This window comes from Saccopteryx bilineata, chromosome 6 (genome assembly GCF_036850765.1).
Source record: "Saccopteryx bilineata isolate mSacBil1 chromosome 6, mSacBil1_pri_phased_curated, whole genome shotgun sequence".
Classification (NCBI taxonomy): domain Eukaryota; kingdom Metazoa; phylum Chordata; class Mammalia; order Chiroptera; family Emballonuridae; genus Saccopteryx; species Saccopteryx bilineata.
In genome coordinates, this window is record NC_089495.1 from 14242451 (window position 1) to 14265955 (window position 23505).

The following is a 23505-nucleotide window of genomic DNA, read 5'->3' on the forward strand; positions in this document are numbered from 1 at the left end:
CATCGGAGGAAAAAAAAATAGTGTGTGTTTTTCAGATGTGCTTAGGCGCCTCACACCCGGCTATATGAGGGACATGTATCTGTGTGCATATGGATACATGTCTGTGTGTGCATAGATCTATAGGTGTGTGGAGGTCGGAATAGTTACGTCAAGGTCTGTGTCAATATGTATACCTAGACCTATAGCTACATATGTAAAATCTTCAATATGTCTCATAACTCATGTGGTAGAGATGATCTGTACTTCACAGTTGAAGACACTGGGGCTCAGAGTGGGGTGAAATTTATCAGAAGAGTAAAGATCGCAGGACTGGTGTGTCTGACCACAAAGACCGCTTTTTCCTGTCATGTCATACTCCCTCCTATGTAACGGGCGCTGTAAATATGTCAGCGTCTTTGACTGTGGAGCTGGTATTTCTACAACTGTTAGTCTTGTGACTAAATGTGCATTTCTATTTCAGGAGTTTGACAAAATCAGCGCACAGAAAGTACAGCAGTTATTCTGGGAGGTCGAGGAAATGTTATTTGAAGGGAAAGTGAGCCCTCAGACCCAGAACCTCATGGCTGAGTGCAGCCAGTGGGCAAGACGGTCCATCCATCTGAGGTAGGGAGGCTGCTCGTGGCCATTCCCCGGGATGGGTTGGAGGACTGCCCATCCCGACGTGTTGAATGTAATGAGTGCATTTTGACTGAAACACTCGCACGGTCAGAATATCTATGGAGAACACATGCCCTTTTCTGAGCAGTCGCCTCCTTTGAAATGGCATCTGAGGAAATATTGAGACATCTCAGTACTCAAGTGCATTTTAATGTGAGAAGCACATTTAACTGATCCTCAGAAAAGCACAACATGCACGACAAATGCAAGAAGGATAAAAGTTGCCCTTTGCCTTCACAGTTACTAGTATGCGAACAACATACCTGTGCAGTGGTGGGATTCAGCTGGTTCTCACCCATTCAGCAGAACTGATACCCAGTTTTTTGTTGAGTTCGGCGAACCAGTTGTTAAAATGGCACTTGGAATCAGGGTTCTCTCTAAGGTGGGCACCTGGGCAGCCACACAATGTGGAAATCACAAATTGACATTCCTTACTCTTTTTTAACGTTCATCTGCCCAACAGCTTATTCTAAGTGCCCGTAGTAATGTTCATTCCGTCCATAGGTGAAAAAAATTTCAAGTGAGGACACCAATCACAAAGCAATAATGCAACTATCTTAAATAAAAGTTTTATTGTTTTTTGTCAGGTACTACTTAATATTTTTTATTAATATTTTAAAACTCTTTCTTATAATCTAGTTTTGTGTGCCTCTTTTATTATTCCTATTTAAGTATTAAATGCATGAAATAATAAATTACCTTTCAGCATATCATTTTTTTATACTTAAAACAGTCAGTGGAGCAGAGAACCGGTTGTTGAATTATTTGAATCCCACCCCTGTGTGTGTGTCCTCGGTGCCGAGAGCAGAACACGTGGTGGGGGAGGGGAGGGACAGTGATTATTTGCTGAATCATTAGATGAATGAACCTTACCATCGCACCAAGATTCCTTATGTAGGAAGGATCATTTGTTCATGATTGTTTTCATATTAAAGATCAACAATATAAATTGAATATAAAGGGAAGCTTTTCTTTCTTCAATTACTCAAACTACTTAGGGGGAAAATCCATATAAATTATTCAGAATTCCTCTGTATTATCTCTGGGAACATATAAGACTGCTCCTGCAGATCCCAGTGGGTCTTCTGGAGACCTCAACTAGGTACCTTTAAAAAATCCTCCTGCCTTAAAGAGTATAATATGTCCACTAGATATTAATTGTGCTTACTCTCCTAGGCCTTGTGTATCTACTGAAGTGTGAGGACCTTATACCTATCTGCTCTTGTCACTGCTGACTCACATAGTTAAGAAAAAAATGAGGGAAGGGAAAAAGAAAAGATCGTGAAGAACATAAGCTAAGCCTACATATTTATATATTTTTATTCATTACGTAGATAGTAGTTAACATTTATAGAGAAATTCTGTGTGCCCGGCATTACCCTAGATGTCAAGATCTGGTAGACACGATCTCTGAGCCCCTCATTGGTCCTACAAGGTTCCTGCTCCTGTTCTGTCTTGCATCCACAATCAAACAAATGAACTCAGCAGCTTAGAAAGCCTGAGAGCTTTGCCTCGGGTCCCTTCGTCAGTGGCCTCTCCCTGAAGGCCTGTGTTTGTTCTGTCACCACGATGCTTCTCATGTACAGTATGTACCTCATTGCTTCCTGCATGTCCTTTCAAAATAGTACCGTATATGACTTTCAAAATTGCAAAACTCTTTTTCCTTTTGCAATAAACAATATTAGTTGTTTTCTTTCTTTTTTTTTTTTTTTAAACCTTGCAGAGTATTAGGAAGACAGATCATTCTGCCAACTGATGAAGGGGTATGCCACTTCCAGGGCAGTGAGCCTCGTGCTGTGGTCCATGAACCCTTTTCAGAGGCCCCTGAACACAACAGCAACAGCACACAGTAAGTTCCTAGGAGCTGCTTTTCTTTTCTTTTCTTTTTTTAAATTGAGAGCAGGGGAGGCCGAGAGACAGACTCACAGAGTCCTGCGACCAGCAAGCCCCCTGTGGGGGATGCTCTGCCCATCTGGGACATTGCTCTGTTACTTGGCACCTGAGATATTTTTAGCACCTGAGGCAGAGGCCATGAAGCCATCTTTTGCACCTGAGGCCATTTGCTTAAATCAGGTGAGCTATGACTGCAGGAGGAAGAGAGATAGTAAGAGAGAAAGAGGGGAGGGGTGGAGAAGCAAATAGTAACTTCTCCTGTGTGCCCTGACCAGGAATCGAACCCAGAACTTCCACATGCCAGGCCACTGCTCTACCACTGAACCAGCTGGCCAGGGCCGTGAGCTGCTTTCAAAAAGTATTTTTAATTGCACGATAGTTATATTTTTCATGTCTATCTCAGTCGAGAGCCTTGGCTCCACAAGTTATACTTTTCATGTCTATCTCAGTCGAGAGCCTTGGCCCCATCACTTGGGAAGTTTAGATTTCAACGAAGGGCAGATATAGAGCATTCTTTTCACAAGACGCTTGTGATTCTAAACTCATGATGACATGACAACAAGTGAGTGTGTATGTGTGTGCAATACAGATATCAAGGGAGTTAATTTTTCAACTTTTGTTTTGAAAAACCTCTGAAATGTGAGCTAGATGCAAGATCAAAACTGAGAGACCCTGAGCCCCAAAGCAGCAGCAGCAGAGGAAAGAAACTCCCATTTCCTTTGGCTCACTAACAGACTTCAGTGAGTCCCTCTGTGCCAGGCGCACATATCTGAGATGGCGCCATGACATCCTTTTATTATAGCGTAGTCAAGAGCAGACAGACTCATAAACTTATTTAAACTTTCAGGAAGCCCTTACAATGTCTAATGATGCCGGCATTGAAAATATTGCTTTCTAAGAATAAGGGCTTGTTAAATTTAATATTTAGTGATTTTAAAATTTGGACTCTGCCTAATGGATAATTTAAAGACCTACCGTGATCATGCAAACATTGTATTCTTGACATTCTACAAACTCTCATGGAGAATTCGCTTTTCCCATAGGTTGTGCATCTCCGGCTCTCAGATATTCCCAGCAGCACTTGCAGCCCCGGCTCTGCTGGGTCCTGACTGCACAGAGATGGCCAGCCTAGCAGCATGTTCGTCACTGCAGGAAGAGGTCTATGACGTGGATGGAAAGATTGAAGAGTATTTCGCTTTTGACAGAAAAGAAGAGTGAATAAAATTTTATTTGATGTTGACTTAATAGTTTAATAATATGAATTCATTTGGTATTTATTTTGATTATATGCTGATTTAGTGTTTTGTGTATATTTCACTTATCCAGAAAAAAATATCCATTCTTTTGTGCTTCAAAAGTTGTTAGGTTTCTAGGAGGAAATATATATGTTAGAGAAGCACTTCCCTTCCATTTTGACGATCTGACACAGAGAGACAGCATGACTTGCCTTTCGCGTGCTGTGAACATGGACAGGCTGCCGGCCGACTTGGTGTCTATACCTGGCTTCCAGGCAAAGGGGATGGTCCAGTCTCTGCACTAAATGCATATATGGTTCTTAAACAAAAGCTACAAATATTATGTACTAAAAGTTTACCTTGTGATTGAAAATTGATACATTAAAACAGGGACCCCAAACTACGGCCCGCGGGCCACATGTGGCCCCCTGAGGCCATTTATCCGGTTCTTGCCGCCTCTTTCCATTGGTGGTCCAGAAGGGGCACTTCTTTCATTGGTGGTCAGTGAGAGGAGCACATTGTCCATCTCATTAGCCAAAAGCAGGCCCATAGTTCCCATTGAAATACTGGTCAGTTTGTTGATTTAAATTTACTTGTTCTTTATTTTAAATATTGTATTTGTTCCTATTTTGTTTTTTTTACTTTAAAATAAGATATGTGCAGTGTGCATAGGGATTTGTTCATAGTTTTTTTTATGGTCTGAGGGAAAGTGAACTGGCCCCCTGTGTAAAAAGTTTGGGGACCCCTGCATTAAAACAACATAGCCTGACCAGGCGGTGGCTCAGTGGATAGAGCGTCGGACCAGGATGCTGAGGACCCAGGTTTGAGACCCCAAGGTCGCCAGCTTGTGCATGGGTTCATCTGGTGTGAGCAAAGCTCACCAGCTTGGACCCAAGGTCGCTGGCTCGAGCAAGGGGTTACTCGGTCTGCTGAAGGCCTGCGGTCAAGGCACAGATGAGAAAGCAATCCATGAACAACTAAGGTGTCGCAATGCGCAACGAAAAACTAATGATTGATGCTTCTCATCTCTCTGTTCCTGTCTGTCTGTCCCTGTCTATCCCTTTCTCTGACTCTCTCTCTGTCTCTGTAGAAAAAACAAAACAAAACAAAAACATAACCATGTGGTATTTAAAGAAATGTTACGTTTATGTATAGAGAGTGGGGCAGAAGTAGGTTTACAGTTGTTGACACGGCAAATAATACAATAATGAATAAATACAAATACAAGAATAAACTTTGTGTTTTGTGTACCCACAACTGTAAACCTCCTTCCCCATCCTGCATGTGTAGAACGTCCGTCTGTGCATGCTGTTAGATAGATAGGCAGTATCACCTTTACTCCCTGGTTCTTTTAGTAATTAGAATGGGTTTTGTTCCTAGTGACGATGAGCGTCTTGAACCAAGATCAGCCCCCCACTGTAGGACACAGCGTAAACACGGACTCCCGCCCGTGTCCCCTCACGACTGCATCACGGACGCCGTGGCTGCGGAAGTGTTCGATCACGTCTGGACAAACCTGGTAGAGACATTGGGAGCGCTGATGAGAAAACAGTGGGAACTTGCACTCACAGGTACTTATTTGTAGAACTTGGGACAGTTCTCAGCATGTGCTCCGCCCCACACTTGGCAATATCGAGGACAGGACAGGGGTGAGAGGGAAGACGTGGGTGTTCTGCCTTTGCTTACAAGTGATCTTGAATCCCTTCAGCCAGGTCATTATTCTCTTTGAGTTGTAAAAATTATACGTACTCTGGAAAAAAACCCCACAGAAATACACAAGAAAGAAGCTAGAGGTCACATTTTTAAAAAATGTATTAGGGTTAAAAAAAAAACCCCAAACTCACTTTACTAATCTCTAATAATGAGATTATTGGTTTTTCATTGTTTATAACATTATTTGTAAATATTTGTAAAGTAAAGTGTAACCCAGGTAATTTAATAATTACTTCATTTAACTGTATAAAATCTTTTTTTAAACTATATACTTGAGATTGAGCAGAAACAAATCGTAGAAATGTTAGTGGTGGACTGGTGTTACATACACAATTTTTTATAGTAGTGTAATAATCATGCCAATTTAAATATTGTTTCCAAACAAAGAGATATTATAAAAGCCAAGACTCTTTCTTGCTTCAGTATATAATCTTTAATTTTCTACCTAATACTGCAATGCTGGACACATAGTTATGTGCGTGTAGAAAAATGTTGTATCAGTCAGTTGCTCTGTGGGGTCTGTGCTCTTTGTAGGACGGTTCAGTCACCATAGCAGACTCTTGGTAACTCAAGAACAAATATTTTCTTTGAACAGTGATTTTAAAGTACATATATTTGGTAACATGTTTCTTAATAATATTGTATTTTCTGTTGACAAAGGAAGAAAGAAACAGAAAGAAAAATCAAAAGTAGCTGAGACTAAATCTTCACACGTGCTTATTTCCCGTACCAACACTGATGTGCCGAGTGTCCCCTCCTCCAGAAGTTTTGAAACTCGAAGCATCTCCCTGGCTTCCCACCTTAATCCACACCAGGTAACGCTTTCCACTGGTCTCTCTCTTTCCTTCAGTTTGTACATCTTTGGCTTCAGTTTGTCAAGACTGCCATTCTATTATCTATTAAATTTTATTTTCAAGATATTTGGGTCTGTTGGTTAATAAGACTAAGGTTTAAAAATAATTATTTCATAGAGTTTAATAGAATCACTATATTCTTTTTTTGTGACAGATAAAAAGAGAGACAGAGAGAGGTGCAGATAGGGACAGACAGACAAGAAGGGAGAGAGATGAGAAGCATCAGTTCTTCGTTGTGGCACCTTAGGTGTTCATTGATTGCTCTCTCATATGTGTTTTGACTGGGGGTGGGGGGGGCTACAGCAGACCAAGTGACCCCTTGCTCAAGCAAGTGACCTTGGGTTCAAGCTGGTGACCCCACGCTCAAACCAGATGAGCCCATGCTCAAGCTGGTGACCTTGGGGTTTTGAACCTGGGTCCTCTGTGTCCCAGTCCGACACTCTATCCACTGCACCACCGCCTGGTCAGGCAAATCACTATATTCTTTAATAGAATGCAGGCTCTCAAGTTTGAAACTTTCTATCAGCTTGGAGCTATAGAACTGTGTCCATATTTCTGATGAGAAAGAATATTTCCCTCAATATTTCTAGCCAATTTTTAGGTTACAGATGTTTTCCTCTCCTCCCATCAAAGTGATAAAAGAATTAGTCAACGAGTGTATATTGGGTTCATTCAACATTTATTGAGTTTGTATTAAGTGAACTGTACTAGGTGTTTTGAAGAGATATGTAGATAAAGAAAGCATAGTCTCTCACCTGGCAAAAGAAAAGATATAAAACAAGTCAGATGAGATACATTCTGTGAATGGTGTGCAACAAGTGTTCTAAGAAGATAATACTATGTTGTCCAAGGAATTGTGGTGAAGATAAAATCATGCAAATATATGAGAGCTATTAATGCAGAACCTGGCAACTAACTAACTCATTACATTTTTCGTGAATTATATTCTTACTCAAAGACTTCGTGACAGTGAAGCTTGCTCATGGGAGACCTTCAGTAGTGCTCAGGAATTGGGACTCTGCATGTTTCACACAGCCCATCTTGTGCAGGGGAGCAGAGGAGAAGGGTAGGAGAGGATTCCTGATCTCAGGGTGCACTTAGAAATTAGTTGGAGGGAGTCCAGGCATGCCAAACAGTTCTACACGCACACATGCACTCAACGCAAGACGAGGCAATCTTGTAGATAGTGGAGTGGATGAGAGACTGAGCTTTGGGTATAGATGACAAGTTTGGAGCCTGACATCATGATATAGTATTAGCTTTGTGGTCTTAAGTCAGTTTCTTTCTCTCCAAACCTCTGTTTCATTATCTGTGGGATCTATGAGGTTAGGAAGCTGTAAGAATGAAACGAGACGAGACACTGTGTGGTATAGAGTAGGCACTCAATAAAAATGTTAGTTTTAGCATTGTAATTAGATGCTAATTATATATTATTATATTATATTATATTATATTATATTATATTATATTATATTATATTATATTATAATAATTAGATGTCCTTTAGCTTATAAATGATGTAGGGTCAAAGGAAAAACAGTATACCCTTCACATAGTAGAGTAAGACCTTAATTGAATCTTAAACAGTAAGCAAGATTTGCTAAGCTGAAAAAGAAAAGGGAGGATATTCAAGGCAGGTGCAGAAATAGCACAGGAGCAAATCAGCAGAACATCTTTGTAAGAATGGAAGGACCAGGCCTGAGCAGGACGTGCAGTTCAGGGAGCAGTGGTTTGAAACAGAAATTTCTAATAGGATTGCTTTATCTCCAGTGTGAAGCCTTTTACAATAAGTCTTCTTTGCTTTTGCTGCTCAAAAGAAGCTTTTGGAACTGCTGCTGGCTTGTTGTAATTTTGGTCTGTTAAAACTGCTCTAACGAGTTCAACATCATTTCCACTTTGCCTATTAAAATATTCAGTATGATTGCATAAAAACAAACAGTTTATAACAACATAGAAAATACATTTAAATATCAGGCAAAATAAATAAACCTGAGAAATAGGGAAAATTTTAAATCTCAGCAGTTTTTTACAGATATTTTGTGGTTTTATAACTTTTTTATGGTTTTAAAAAGTGTTTTCTGCATCAGTTTTGAGGTTTTCTTTTGGATAAATGCTAAAAGAAAATTAGTGGACAGCACAGTTAGAAGTAAAAATAAATACTAATAGAACCTATTTTGAAATAGTCAAAGCTCCTGGTGGTAAATTACAATAGATCTTAATTTATTCTCTAATATTTCTTTTTATGATGTTTAACATGAGGATGATGTGAGTGTGGTCACTACATCTATTCTTTTTGTGTGTGTGTGTGACAGAGACGGAGAGAGTCAGAGAGAGGAACAGATAGGGACAAACAGGAAGGGAGATGAGAAGCATCAAGTCTTTGTTGCGGCCCTTCAGTTGTTCATTGATTGCTTTCTCATATGTGCCTTGACCAGGGGGCTACAGCAGACCGAGTGATCCCTTGCTCGAGCCAGCGACCTTGGGCTCAAGATGGTGAGCGATGCTCAAATCAGATGAGCCTGTGCTCAAGCCAGCAACATTGGGTTCAAGATGGTGAGCTTCGCTCAAACCAGATGAGCCCGTGCTCAAGCCAGGGACATTGGGCTCAAGATGGTGAGCCATGCTCAAACCAAATGAGCCCATGCTCAAGCCAGTAACCTCGGGGTCTCAAGCCTGGGTCCTCTGCGTCCTAATCCGATGCTCTATCCACTGCGCCACTGCCTGGTCAGGCCACTACGTCTGTTCATAAACTACAATAGAATTCTAGTTTCAGCTATCCTTTTTGTCTGGATCTAAATATTACTTTGAATCCTAGTTGGACATACTAAGGGTTTAAATAAAGAATTGATTATTGAGCCCTTGCTTCATGCTTTCACCAGTGTTATGTAATTTAATTCCCATAATAATTCTATGAAGTACAAACTACTCTTCTCAATTTAAAGTTTAGGAAATTAAAACTTCCCAAGATCACCAGCCAAGAAGCAGTTAGAATTGGGATCCAAATTTAAACCTTGGGGGTCTGGTGCCTGGATTTTCCCCAGGTTGTCATGCTGTTCCTGGAAGCTAAGGAGTCAAGCTGTGAAGGACAGGTTAGGAGCCAAGGGCCAAAGCAAGTGACCTGTTAGGAGGTGGCGCGCCTTTGCTTTGCTTCTCCAGACCTCTCTGCACCGTCTGCACCCCGTGTGCCCTGGAGGTGACATTGGCTGGCTCCCTCTCCCGGCAGCTGCTGGACGGAGCTCAGAGAGGAGAGAAGAATGAGGCTGGGCTTGGCTTTTCTCCCACTGCCAAGTCACAGTGTTTTGGTGGCATTTCTCCATGCAGCTACCCTTGTCATTCAGGGCCCGAGTGTGGGCGCGTGTCCCCACTGTAACAAGCCTCGGGGGTTAAGCTGTTCCTTGCTCATGTAGCTCCCCACATCTTTATAAAATCTGGCCCCTTTATTAAGTTTTCCTCCACTTAGCCAGTTTGAACGTGCCATTGTTTCCCATGGGTTCCTGACAGGCACTCGTGATTGCAACGGCACTGGATGCTTTTTCATCTTTATTGTTTTTACTTTTCTCAGATTCATCGCTTCTCCAACAACTTTTATGGTGATTTGAACGGTGTGATGACAATTCAAGCAAAACCGCTTCAGCAGAGACCTACCTATTTTGCAGATAGGACACAGTACGTATAAGATACAACCCCCTCGCTTCCTCCTGGTGCTGGACACACTTGAGCACCCAGACAACAGAGGGCATGAGACAATGAGTCACCCCCAGGGCAGGACAGACACAGCCAGTGCGTCAGAATAAGAACACGCTGTTCTAGTATTTGTTTGGGGCAGCTGTGAATTCTTAATTTTATGGATTATACTGTTTGATCACGAACAAGAAGAAACTGTGTTCCCTGTCGATGATTCTTCACTGATACTGAAGCTGAATTGGAAATGATAGACTGTTTATCCTTTCAACAAATAGAGGAGTATCTTCCGAGAGCGAGGCACTCACTATCCTAGATGGTGTCTGGTAATGGGCAAATGTCCCCTGTTGTCACAGAGCTTGCATCTGAGTAATTAACTTGGTTTCCCTCCCCCAGGAACGAGCACGAGGACAAGTCACTGGGGGAAGGGGTCAGCGCACCTGCCTGGGCCCGCCACCGGCTGGGACGGGTCTCAGATGCTCACAGACCACAGACTCCTGCCAAGAAAACACCGGCACATAGGAGGCTGCCTTCTCTTCCCTCAGACACACAGAGATTGAAAACCCCCAGCGTGGACAGTGAGGAGGTGCTCAGGGGAACCAAACTGTAAGTCTTGTTTCTCTTGTGGTAAACCAAAGGTCACGGGGGACAGAGACCCCTGTCGCTTAGGGCTCATGGATTACTCCAGACATTGCATCCTCTATCACATGTATGTGGACACTTATTCTACGTAGTTCATGCATCTGAATGTTAACATGAATTGAATGTTTAACATGGATTTTGTTTCAGCCGTCTGCCTAGCTGCATATGTGACTTACCGGCACCTCCACCGTGTGGTCTAGCTCTGGAGACACTGCCTGGCCCATCCCAGCGCAGGCTTTCGGCAGCACCGGGGAGGGGGACTTATTAAAGGGCCCCCTGCCCCTTCGGGAAGCAGCAGCAACTGCCAGGGCTTAGCCAGGAATTGGACTCTTTCAAGATGAGTTACAGAACACCACTTTCAGCTTTGTGATGGGCCAGTGTTTCTTTCACAGGCTGAAACTGAAATGTGCAGCTTTGTTTGGGTCGGCCCTGTTAATTCTCTCAGGATCCTTCTCCCTCCTCCGTTCTCCCGGTGGCTGCCTGGGACCCAGGCTTCGCCTGCCCGTGCCAGGGTTTAGTAGCGTGTTGCCGGTTCTCTCCTCCTCCTCCCAACCCCCCCCCCCCCCAGGATCCACTATCCAACCTTTTCTCTGTTTCCTGTTGAAATAGGTTCAGACGCCTCCGCCTGTACATTCCCCTTTTCTCCCGCTCCCTCCCTTTCTGTAGACACCTGGTTTTCCTTCTTGTCCTGCTCAGAGGACCTTTCACACTCTCTTTCTTAACGCCTCCCCAGCCTGTAGAATTTTAATATTACCCAAGTATAGACTTTATGTACTCTTTTTATATCTGTGATATATGCCATTGAAAGAGGAATTCTTTTTTTTTTTTTTTTGTCCCACCAAGAATCAATCGCTGTTTGTGCCTTGGGGACTATGACATGGCCTTGGATTAGGTGTACCTATTTCCCCTGGCCTCCTACCTTGGTTCTGGGCAGACTCGTCTTCTTTCTTTCTGCGAACACACCAGGGTGCATAGTCATACCTCCGTGATGTTGTGCGTGCTCTGTCTTCTCCTTTTATTGGAAAAGCATTTATTTTTCCTAATTATCTAAGCACTACAAGTTCACCGTGGAATATTAAGACGTGCCAAAAATATGAGTAGAAATCAAAGATCACCTGTATGTTCAACATGTAGAAATATAAAAATGACAACTTTTGGTAAATTTACTAACAATTTTGTCTATAACTATATTTTTTCTTTTCTTTTGTTTCCATTATCTTTTTCTAATATTAACATTATCTTACTATTTTAGAAGGTAGCACTTTTTATATTCTTTTATCTTAACATTAATATTTTCCATATTATTATATATTTTTGAAAGCATGATTTTAATGGCTAAAATAGAATCATGTGGGTATGTGATTATTTTATTAGTGAGACGTTTCTTCTTTATTTTCATTATTATAATGTGAAATATACATAGATAGCATTTTATGTAAATTATAATAAGGATGTCTTTAAATTGCTTCCTTGTGATTTAAATTGCAGTCCTAGAACTAAGGCTACCAGATCAAAGGTTAGGGATGTTTTTAAGGCTCTTAAATATTTTTTCAAAGTTTTTTTCAGAATGATTCTCCCAATCTATCGTCCCACTGATGATACACAGAGCTGTATATCTTTTCCCTTTAGCTAGAAACCTGGGTAGTAAGTGTATTTTAAAAATTGATAGGTCAAAAATGGTTTTATTTTAATTTTCACTTTATTATTATAAGTAAGTGAATTAGAATATGTTTCTAGACTATGCATCTGTAGTTTTTTGCATGAACCAGAAAATTTAATTTTTTCAAGATTAGCATCTCATAGGGAAAGTCTCCTATTGTCATTACTATTTTTTTAATTTTTAATTAAAATTTACTCAGCCATCCTGACCAATAAACTATACAATCTGCTTGTCAAATGTTTTATAAAAGCATCACATTGGACTTCACAACATTAAATTTATTGAAAACGTAGGAATAACTGACATTTTCAGGATATTTAGTTTTCCCATTAAAAAACACATTTTGCCCTTCCTTTTAATTACTCTACATGAAGTTCTGTGGTGTTTCGAATCTAGGCCCTGAACGTTTTTGATTAATTTTATCCTCATCAATCGCTCTATTCCCTAAATTTCTACCGTGCTTACATTCAGAACCATCTGCCATAACACCATATGATCTAAACTACATCGCATTGTACTTTAACCTCTTTATGTGTTTTTCAAAAACTTGTCAATCCCTTATAGCAGTGGTTCTCAAACTTTTTGAAGTTGGGGCACATTTAAAAATCCTACAAGTAATTATAGGCACACTATATACAAATATCTGAGAAATATGTTATAATAATTAAATCAAATATTAAAGAAAAAAAATGTGAAGTCCAAGCGTACTTTTATGGTAATTAAATGAAATAAATACGACAAAATTAAATTTATTCTGACATTAAAAAACATTTTTATGTTACATTTTCTGAGTTATGCTTTTTAGAATTCATAAAAAAGGGTTGTTAAAAAATGACAAAAAAGTTATCTTTTTATATATATAGATACATTCTTAGTAAGATTTAGTAAATTTGGCAGGTCCTGGCACAAATGTGTTAAGTTTTTTCATTCCTATGTTTATGAGAAACATGAGCCTGATGTGTCCTAGAGATTTCTTCAATGTTTGGGCATATATTTAAAAAGGCAAACTCATTTTTTCATCAATACATTGAAGAATTCCTCTCTTCTTACTCTTGTGTTGAGTGCAGAAAACCCCCACCATACATATCATCTTAACTTTACACCAAACAAAGGATAGAAGAAACTTGCCTCTAGTCTTTCCGGGGAACAGGAGGGGTAGTGTAAACAATCCAGCACCACAGCTTAACAGCCTTTTGCAACCTGATCAGGCAAGTGAGGTGGGGGTTGGGCAAACTGCCAGCTCACAACCAATTCACCACACCTCTGTCCCCCAAAAATCTAAACTCCCAAAACCCTGTTGGTTTTTTGGTCCCCAACAGGCACATATTTCTCTGGAATACTATAGGGCACACCTGGAAATCTAGGGCACACCAGAGCGCACACTTTAAGAACCACTGCCTTAAGGGTTGGAACTAGATCTTTGATTACCCCTCTGTTCTTCACTCAGTACAAACAGGTTGATGGTCACTGCTGAGCAAGAAGAAGGTGACCGGAATGGTGGTCAGTCCCCTCTCCACATTTGTCTTCGTGAAACTCAGCTTATTTTTTTTGGAAAGCAGGCTGTGATGAAGAGCTCAGGTTAGGAATTTGTGGTAAGATCTATCTTTTGTCTTGGCACCTTGGTGCTCAGTTACCTGTTGTTGTGTTTACAGACAAACTGCCATCGACCACGTGTCCTCCCAACCAGGCCCAACCTCACGGAGCAGGCTACCCCCAATAGGCGCTGAGGCTGTGGAACAGAATGTAGCATTTCCCGGATCTCGCCCTGTTTCTGTAAGACAGATTTCATTATATTTAAATGTACCATTTAGATTAGTCTATTGGAAAATAAATAAACAAAATATAATCTTGATACTTTGGAGTGAAATCATTAACATAAAAATGTCTCCATAATGTGCTCTTAAAAGTAAATAGCGCCCTGGCCGGTTGGCTCAGTGGTAGAGCGTCGGCCTAGCGTGCGGAGGACCCGGGTTCGATTCCCGGCCAGGGCACATAGGAGAAGCGCCCATTTGCTTCTCCACCCCTCCGCCGCGCTTTCCTCTCTGTCTCTCTCTTCCCCTCCCGCAGCCAAGGCTCCATTGGAGCAAAGATGGCCCGGGTGCTGGGCATGGCTCTGTGGCCTCTGCCTCAGGCGCTAGAGTGGCTCTGGTCGCAATATGGCGACGCCCAGGATGGGCAGAGCATCGCCCCCTGGGGGGCAGAGCACCGCCCCTGGTGGGCGTGCCGGGTGGATCCCGGTCGGGCGCATGCGGGAGTCTGTCTGACTGTCTCTCCCTGTTTCCAGCTTCAGAAAAATGAAAAAAAAAAAAAAAAAAAAAAAAAAAAGTAAATAGCTTCCTGACCAGGTGGTGGCGCAGTGGATAGAACGTCAGACTGGGATGCAGAGGACCCAGATTCGAGATCCCGAGGTCGCCAGCTTGAGCGCAGGTTCATCTGGTTTGAGCAAAGCTCACCAGCTCGGACCCAAGGTCGCTGGCTTGAGTAAGGGGTCACTCGGTCTGCTGTAGCCCCCCCCCCATCAAGGCACATATGAGAAAGCAATCGATGAACAACTCAAGTGCCACAACAAAAAATCGATGCTTCTCATCTCTCTCCCTTCCTGTCTGTCTGTCTCTATTTCTCTGTCTCTGTAAAAAAAATAAAAGAAAGAAAAAAAGTAAGTAGCTTATGAGAATTTACAGGGAGTGGGAGGGTTCATTCACTATTTGAGAAATAGAAACATGGTGTGAACTGAATCAGAAAGTTTGGGTGTCCAGGAAACATCTGACGGCCAGGGTGGTGTGGTGAAGAAAAGAGCACAAAGGTGCAGTCAGGAGCCAGGTAGATCTGTGTTTGAGTCCTGCCTCACAGACTCTGAATGATTTGGTACAAATGCATCTTCTGGGCCTCAATTTTATCATCTATGAAAGGGCAACAATTATGTTTATCTCAAAGAGTTGTTGTAAGGATTAAATGAATGTACAGATGGTAAGGGGTGACTGGCACATATTAAGGTTCCCCTGCCATTTTTACCAGCTCTCATTTTTATAGCCAACTTGACCATGCTTATTGCGATGTAGAGGCGGCATCTTCTTCACCCAGGTTCAACTCAACCATGCAGTTGCAAAAGGTCTGGGGAAGCTCTGCTGCCAGTAATATGCGTGACCAGATTTTGAAAGGACCGCACATTCTGCTCTGATATAAGAAGCTCGTGTCTACTTTACAAACACAGAAGGACCCCAGTTGTGAGAATACAGAGACTCAGAGAACAATCGACTGAGGCAGTTTTCTCTTGCATTCCCTCCTTGGGCACAATAGTGGAACCCGTTCCCAGAAGGCCCAAGTGGCTAAGCTCTTTTTTGTTTGTTTTTTTTCCAAAGTGAGAAGCAGAGGTGGGGGGTGGGTTGGGGGGTGGAGGCAGACAGACTCCTGCATGTGCCCAACCAGGATCCACCCGACATGCCCACTAGGGGGCGATGCTCTGCCCATCTGAGACATTGTTCCACTGCACCTGGAGCCATTCTAGCACCTGAGGTAAAGGCCATGGAGCCATCCTCAGTGCCGGGGCCAACTTTGCTCCAATGGAGCCTTGGCTGCGGGAAGGGAAGAGAGAGATAGAGAGGAAGGAGAGGGAGAGAGGTGGAGAAGCAGATGGGCGCTTCTCCTGTGTGCCCTGGCTGGGAATCAAACCTGGGACTTCCATGCACCGGGCTGACGCTCTACCGCTGAGCCAACCGGCCAGGGCTCTGAGTGGCAAAGCTTTAATGTTCAACTTTAGAATATAGATATTGAGGGTTAGTGTGAAATCATAAAAGAAGGCAAACATCACCTTTAAAAAAAGTCTGATGCTTCACAAGTGCAGAATTACATGTTTTCTTATAATTTAAAATTAAGAATTTGGTGTGGTTAAGGTTTTTAATCCATATTTATCGATTAGGACACTACCATTTTATCAGGCTAAATAATGCAATTACATAATTATAATGTTTACTATGTATGCTTAGTGGACCTTATACTTAGCGATATATAAATATGTCTTCAAATAAGCAAGTGAATGAATAAACAAGTGAATGAAGCATATATAGAATTTCTTTTTTTTTTTAAAGACTGATTTCACTTAAACAAGAACATATTATCTTTCATTTAGTACAGAGGAAGGCATGCGCAAAACCGTGTGTTAAGTGCAGTACCTGATAGTGTAGAGCGATCACCCCTTCGAGAAAGATCTCTGACCACGGAACAGTTTTCAAGGCCCAACACAACCCACACATTTCGGGTAAGTTCTCTGTTAACTATACTTTGGTTTTAAAAAATATTGAATCCAAGTGCCCATCAATAGACGAGTGGATAAAGAAGTTGTGGTGGTACTATGTACAATGGAATATTACTAGGTCATAAGAAAGGATGAGATCTTACCATTTGCAATCACATAGATGGACCTAGAGAGTATTATGTTAAGTGAAGTAATTAAAAAAAAAAAAAAAAAAGACATGTCAAAAAAAATCAAAACAAAACAAAAAAAGACAAAGATCATAGAATTTCACGTGTATTTTGAGTCTAAAGAACATAGTAAACTAAACAAACAGATTCATAGATACAGAGAACAGCAGAGTGGTGGTTGACAGTGGAGGGGGTCTGGGAGACTGGGTGGGAGAGGTGAAGGGACTGGGAAGTACAGAGCGGTACTTGCAGAATAGTCAGGGAATGTCAAGTACAGCCTAGGGAACATTGTCAATACTCTCGTATATCTCTGCGTGGTGTCGGGTGGGCACTGGGCATATCAGGGGGAACGTGCTGTAAAGTAGGTGATTGTCTAACCACTATTCTCTACACCTGAAACTAGCAAAAAAATAATATTGAATGTAAAAATATATGTCATACAAGGAAAAAGTATCTGAAACAGTAAAACTCATCCTTCATTTTATTTTTCTTCTAACAGTCAGACCCGCCTCAGAAAGGTTCATTGACACTGATGGAGTTTGCTGGACACACCTGGACAGGTCAAGGTTTTCTGGCAGGTCAGTGTTCTCTGGGTATAAATAAAATGGCGTAATTTGGGAAGTTTCAAGTTTGGGAAAGAGAAATTGAAGATTGTCGACCTTGATAGGACTGTTTTTGGCCCTGTCAGAAGGAATACAAAGGGTTAGCGGTGTCTGGCCAGACCTCAGAACTCTCTATAAAGACAAGCAAAGACAAGCTGTTGTTCGTTGTGAAGGGGAAAACGCCCCAGTGCCTTTAATTAACTTGGGGCCTCACCCTAATAGGCAAGGAAATGCTGCCTTGTGAATCTTAGGAGAAATTAGTGTCTCTTTTGGCTGTCACCTTTGATGCTTTTCTTCTAAACCCTGTTCTTAGAGTCTTTTTGAAGATCTAATTATAAAAATGCTTAATAAAATCACACATATATTCTAATTATTTTAAACACAGAGTGTTACAGATAAGTATGCTCCTTGAAGAATCAAGTTTCCAGTCTAAATTCAATCCAATGATGTTTTAATTTTCAGACTGTGATCAACATTTTTGTTCAAGGAGGCAACGTGGCACTGTCATGACGTGTGTCACTGTGGAGTCTGCCACCTGCTAGCTGAGCAATCTTTGGGGTGCTTAAACCTCCCTGGGCCTCGGGTTCTTCTTTTATAACAGGCTGGGGGGATAAAACAATTATTGGAAAATGTGTGGAGGGTCCTAGCTAGATGCCAGACAGACATTGTTTGGCCAAAATCATGAACCTATATATTATATTGATAGATAATCTGAAATGTAAAGGATAATTTGCTGTTTTAAGGGAAATAATTCATATATTATAATTTCAAAATAAATTTAGCAGAATGTAAGCATAGGAACAATACAGATTCATCACTGTCTACATCAGCCCTTCTGTTGTTCTCTAGCAGAATGATGTCAGAGATTCGTTAGCCTTTTGAGATTTTCTCCGACGCTTGATAGCTCTCTGCTGCTGTCCTTTCTGTTGCTTTTTTTTTTTCCTTATACATTCCCCCGCATTGTTAGCTGTCATGGTCAGTGACAACAGTTCTTTCTCCAAAAGGCAACCACGCTGTATTATCAGGTATTGCTGTCAACATTATCATAGATGGTCAAAGGGAAAGCAGACATCCAATTTGTTTATTAATAACTTACAATGTAACCAATGTCCCCCAATACATTTAATTTTTAAAAAATAATTAAGTCACAGTGTACTGAGTGCTCACTCTGTGCCAAGTTCTGTGCTCAATGAGATGGAGAGTCAAACACCAAGGATGTCCCGGTCTAGTGTGAGAGATGCCGAGGGAGGGGTGGGGAGCAGGGCCACCCAGCTGGGTATGCAGGTCGGCAAAGGGGCAGAGAGCCTGCCTGGAGGGGACATGAGCCACCGAGTCAGGAGGAACATCCTGCGGGATGTGAGAGAGAAGGGAGTGAGGCTGATATCTGCGATCGTGGGGATGGCGTTGACTGCGGGGCCTGGAGGGACTGTGACGAATTCCGAGGGAGACGTTGACTGTAGCACCTGGAGGGACTGTGACGAATTCCGTGGGAGACGTGGACTGTGGGGCCTGGAGGGACTGTGAGGAATTCCACGGGAGACGTTGACTGCGGGGCCTGGAGGGACTGTGAGGAATTCCGTGGGAGACGTTGACTGCGGGGCCTGGAGGGACTGTGAGGAATTCCGTGGGAGACGTGGACTGCAGCGGGCAGGGGGGTGCCGGCTGGTTTGGTGGGCACACCAGAGTGGTGAACAGATGTGCCCACCAAACCAGGCGACACCCCCCTGCCCGCTGAAGGGATAGAACGGGCTCTGAATTTGATTCAACTCTGCACTCTTAATTGTTCACCAAACACTAAGTCTGTGTAATCTCTTCTCAAGAACTTGTGACAACTGTTACTGCTGACGGTCACTTCTATGGAAGTGACAGAGGGCACAGTAAGAGAAGTTCCTCTATTTCAAAGGATTTATTTCTGACAAGTAAGCGTGTGGTCTCTTTCTTACCTTTGCTTCCACATCAAAAAGTATCTGGGGCTATGAACTTACCACCATATTGTTTTTGTGGCTGAAAAAAAGAGAGAAAAGGAGCTGACTTTGCTTTCGCCCCTGTGAAGTGGAAGGGAGAATGCTCCCAGAGCCTGCACGCCACCTCCTGGCCTCCTGGGGGGAGTATGGGGGCGGAGGAGCACCCTGCCTTCTTCTTGGGACCCCCAAACGGCACCTGACATGATTTAGCACATAATTGATTTGTGCAAAAATGACAGTAAAATAATTTTTTTTCTTTTTTAAAAAATATCATCTGCATTTAATATACAAAACAATCCTTTTGCGAGCTGGAATTTTGAACATTTTAATGAGAATTATTTCTTGGTTGGTGTTTCAGGTTCACAGCATCCACCTAAATCTTTTCAGAGGACAACGTTGACTTTAAGGAAGAGATTTCAAGTGGCGTCTTGAGGTCACTTCACCAGAACTGCAGCACTGTGCTGGAGCACACCGTTCATCACTTGGAAAATAGATGAGCAAGTATTATATTAGGTATCTGTTTGACAGTCTGAGACATTAAATCATCTGAGAGAAATGCAGACAAATAAACAACTTAATTTTGAACATTTGTCATTGTAAACAGAATACAGGTATAACTCACCGGTATTTTTTTGGATTTTTCTTAAGTGAGAAGCGGGAGGCAGAGAGACAGACTCCTGCATGTGCCTGACCAGGATCCACCTGGCATGCCCACTAGGGGGCGATGCTCTGCCCATCTGGGGCGCTGCTCTGTTGCAACTGGAGCCATTCTAGCACCTGAGGCTGAGGCCATGGAGCCGTCCTCAGCCCCTGGGCCAACTTTGCTCCAATGGAATCCTTGCTGCGGTAGAGGAAGAGAGAGATAGAGAGGAAGGAGAGGGGGAAGGGTGGAGAAGCAGATGGGTGCTTCTCCTGTGTGCCCTGCCTGGGAATCGAACCCGGGACTTCCACAAGCCGAGCCGATGCTCTACTGCTGAAACAACTGGCCAGGGCCCTCACCAGTCTTTTTTATGGGAAGCATTTCAATACGGATTCTTTAGGCTTTGCTCAGAAGAATCTAATGTATGTTCATAAGCCATTGTTTTATCTATTCTACACAGACATACACATAGTGTATGTATTCACACACTACTTAATATATGAGAGTATATTTTCTGTTAAGATGCCATTTTGTAACATTGTGTTTTGATGTATTTTTTGAGTCTCATTCCATTGTTCTATCAAAATCCTATTCACCGATAGACATTATTTCCTTCCTTAGACAGTAACAGAGTCATCTTTGGTGCAATCTGCCAGTGTGATGAGGATTCAGATTGTTCGAGTCATTGTGCTGACTTTCCCACACCCTTTACAAATGCCGTTTAGTTCTGAACCTCTTTGAGCAATGTCCATGGCTAAGTCTCCCAGGTCACTTTGTTTTGCTAGTTTTCATGTTCAAATTCAGGCAGTCTGTTTAGGAGTATCCCCAGTTTATTGATTTTTAAAATCGATTGATTTTAGTAATTACTATAAACATAATTAAAATATATTGCATATGGTTTCCTCTTGATCGTCTACACCTGAAGCGTTCGTCCGTTGGAGAGAAGGCTTTGTAGCAGCATCTGCCTCATTTGTCAACCACCTGATTGCTCCTCAGATGTCACCTCTGGACATAAAACCTCCCCGCTCCCTCTGTCTAAAGCAGCAGCTCCTCCCTCTCTCCGTCCTCCTGTCCTGCTTTATTTTGCTTCAGAGCGAGCAGCCCTGTCTGATATTAATATGGAGAGTGGAATGGAGAATGCAAAGGAGAAGTGGCCAACTGAAGGCAAGGGTCCAGGGTCACTTCTCTTTTCCTCCCCTCCCTCAGTGTTTTTCTTTGTGGTCATTTAAATTCTTGGACTCATTTTGATCTTCTCAGATCCCAACTTCCCATAATTTCTTCTTTTCTATCAGAAAATTATATTTTATCAACTTAACTTTTATTAATCCAAAATGAAACTTTATAATATATATGTATCATATAAATATATACTAAATTATTTTCAAATATATTTCTGGTTGTAGGAAGAGAGGATCATTGCCCACTTACAGATGTCTGGAAATTAAGAAGTGGTTTGGGACTGGAATTAGTGTTGTCCTGGATCACAGGGTGACAAAACCAAAATGACCCTAGAACCTTATCTCTCCTCCCCATTCTCTATTTCAGTTCCTATAGTAATGGCCTTGTTCAGGAGTAGTCATGAGGATGATCATTGTATCTCTGGCTCTTTTGGATGGCCACAGTTCCATGACTGTAGGTAATATTCCTAATGCCTAGTCACCTACACAAAGACTTTTCTAACCATCCCTAAATATTAGCTATAAAAGCTTTCAAGAGAAAATGTCCATCTTAATTTTGAAGTTGTCAAATGTGAGGAATTTCTAGACCTGCAGGCATTCTGAAGCCCCTGTTCCTACGCATCTGGAGTTAAGTGCTCTCTGGTCCGTAGTAACCGTCAACTGTGCCATGTCTACCCACCTGGCTTTCTCACAACCATTCCGGCTATTTTAAGTAATTTCAAGTCTTTACCTAATCAGTCCTGACTTCTTAGTAAAGGATGGATATGCATCCTACACTAGCATTAAAATGGAGTATCTAAAATGAATTATTATTTTTTTTCATCAGAGAACTACTGAATAGATTTTTTTGGTAACTTTATTTTATTTGGCTTTGGAGTTTTACAACAACAAAACCTATTATTTATGCATATTGATAAAAATAGAACAAATGTAGTGATCTTGATTCATATCTTCTGAAGATTTTCAATTAGAAGACAAGGAGGATTTTAGACATAACAACAAGACAGGGTTCCGTCCCTGGCTTCAAGAAGAACTTCTCATAGCATATATTTTTACACTTGCATTAAAGGTGGTATTTTATTTATATGTTAACTGAGATTTAACCATTAGTAAATAATCCTTATATCAAAGATGGTGCTTTTTGAACTGTGTAGGGAAACATTAGGGCAGTGTTTTCATAATCATCAATGATAAATGAGTCATCTTAAAAATCCTCTGTTAAAAATTGAAAAAAGGCAAACTAACTTATTCCTGGAATCAATTTTTAAATTAAGGTAGTGACTACATTAATAAAACGGCTGTTAATTTATCCATACCAAAGAAGGAATGAAGTTAAAAATAATATAAAGCCATGTAAAATACCATATAAACTACTAGGTTTTATAAAGTTAATGTAAGATGAAATAACCACATTGGTGTTGTTTTGCACTAGCATGTAATTACTAGACCAGTTAAGAGGTACATTTTTATATATTATAAATCATTTGGGTATTATATTTTTATTGTCATTGTTTTCCTATGACTACAGATCATTGTTCAGGATTTTTAATTCTTTAACTTTATATTTTATTAAAAGTGTTAAAAGAGTTTTAAAAAATGTATTGCTTTCATAAAAGCTTGTTTAGGCTCCAATTTTGTATAATTTGTGCAAATATCTCTCTGCATTTTAATACACAAGTAATTCACTCATTTATTTCCACATAGCAGACTTTCCCCTGTGATTTCAAAATATATATCCACCTAAGTTTGTGAGAGTTTTTACCTTTTTTATGAATACTACAGTTTAATCTTTGTTTCAGAAAATTATATTCCTGTATGCTGATCATCATGGATTTATTATTTCATTGAATATTTGTCAAGAACCTTTTTGTGTGCTGAGATTCTGTTCTAAGGATTAGACTGAACAAGATAAAGTCTTTGCCTTAACAGAACTTAGATTCCAGGGGAGGAGACAATCAATTGTTTAATATCATAAATCATCTGGGTACTATATTTTTATTCTCAAAAGTTTTCAATAAACAAATCAATAAAAACATAAAATAAGGTCAATAAGTGATTATGAAGGAACCTAAAACAGGTGTGCAACTTTAGATAGAACAGCCAGGGAAGGTTTTATTATAGAGGTAACATTTGAGCCAAGATGTGAAGAAGATGAGATAAAAAGTCATGTAGATATGAAAAAGAGAATTCTAGACACAGGAAAGAACACACTGATTTAAAATAGCTGCACACAGCAAAGAGGCCTTGGCGACATAGACTAGAATTGACAAGAGGGTAAATGACAGGAGGTGATCAACGAAATACTAGGAGCTGAGTGATCAAGAACCTTTTTGGCCTTGGAAATTGAAAGTTATCTGGAACAGGAAG

The 23505-nt window shown here is 41.2% G+C and overlaps 1 protein-coding gene across 3 annotated transcripts in view; it reads left to right on the plus strand.

Moving 5' to 3' along the window:
* The window catches only part of FAM149A (family with sequence similarity 149 member A), a 52872-nt gene extending 31243 nt beyond the window's left edge, over nucleotides 1-21629 (plus strand). For 2 of the 3 annotated variants that reach the window (XM_066236980.1, XM_066236981.1), the window contains exons 4-14: nucleotides 461-603; nucleotides 2381-2506; nucleotides 3594-3764; nucleotides 5166-5356; nucleotides 6159-6313; nucleotides 9915-10018; nucleotides 10430-10639; nucleotides 13988-14108; nucleotides 16462-16590; nucleotides 17254-17332; nucleotides 19679-21629. In XM_066236980.1, the coding sequence (XP_066093077.1) occupies nucleotides 461-603; nucleotides 2381-2506; nucleotides 3594-3764; nucleotides 5166-5356; nucleotides 6159-6313; nucleotides 9915-10018; nucleotides 10430-10639; nucleotides 13988-14108; nucleotides 16462-16590; nucleotides 17254-17332; nucleotides 19679-19752 (1503 nt within the window). In that variant the 3' untranslated portion in view covers nucleotides 19753-21629. The remainder of the gene's footprint in view (nucleotides 1-460; nucleotides 604-2380; nucleotides 2507-3593; nucleotides 3765-5165; nucleotides 5357-6158; nucleotides 6314-9914; nucleotides 10019-10429; nucleotides 10640-13987; nucleotides 14109-16461; nucleotides 16591-17253; nucleotides 17333-19678) is intronic. The other variant, XR_010726207.1, reaches the window with a different exon arrangement.
* The last annotated feature ends 1876 nt before the right edge of the window (nucleotides 21630-23505 follow it).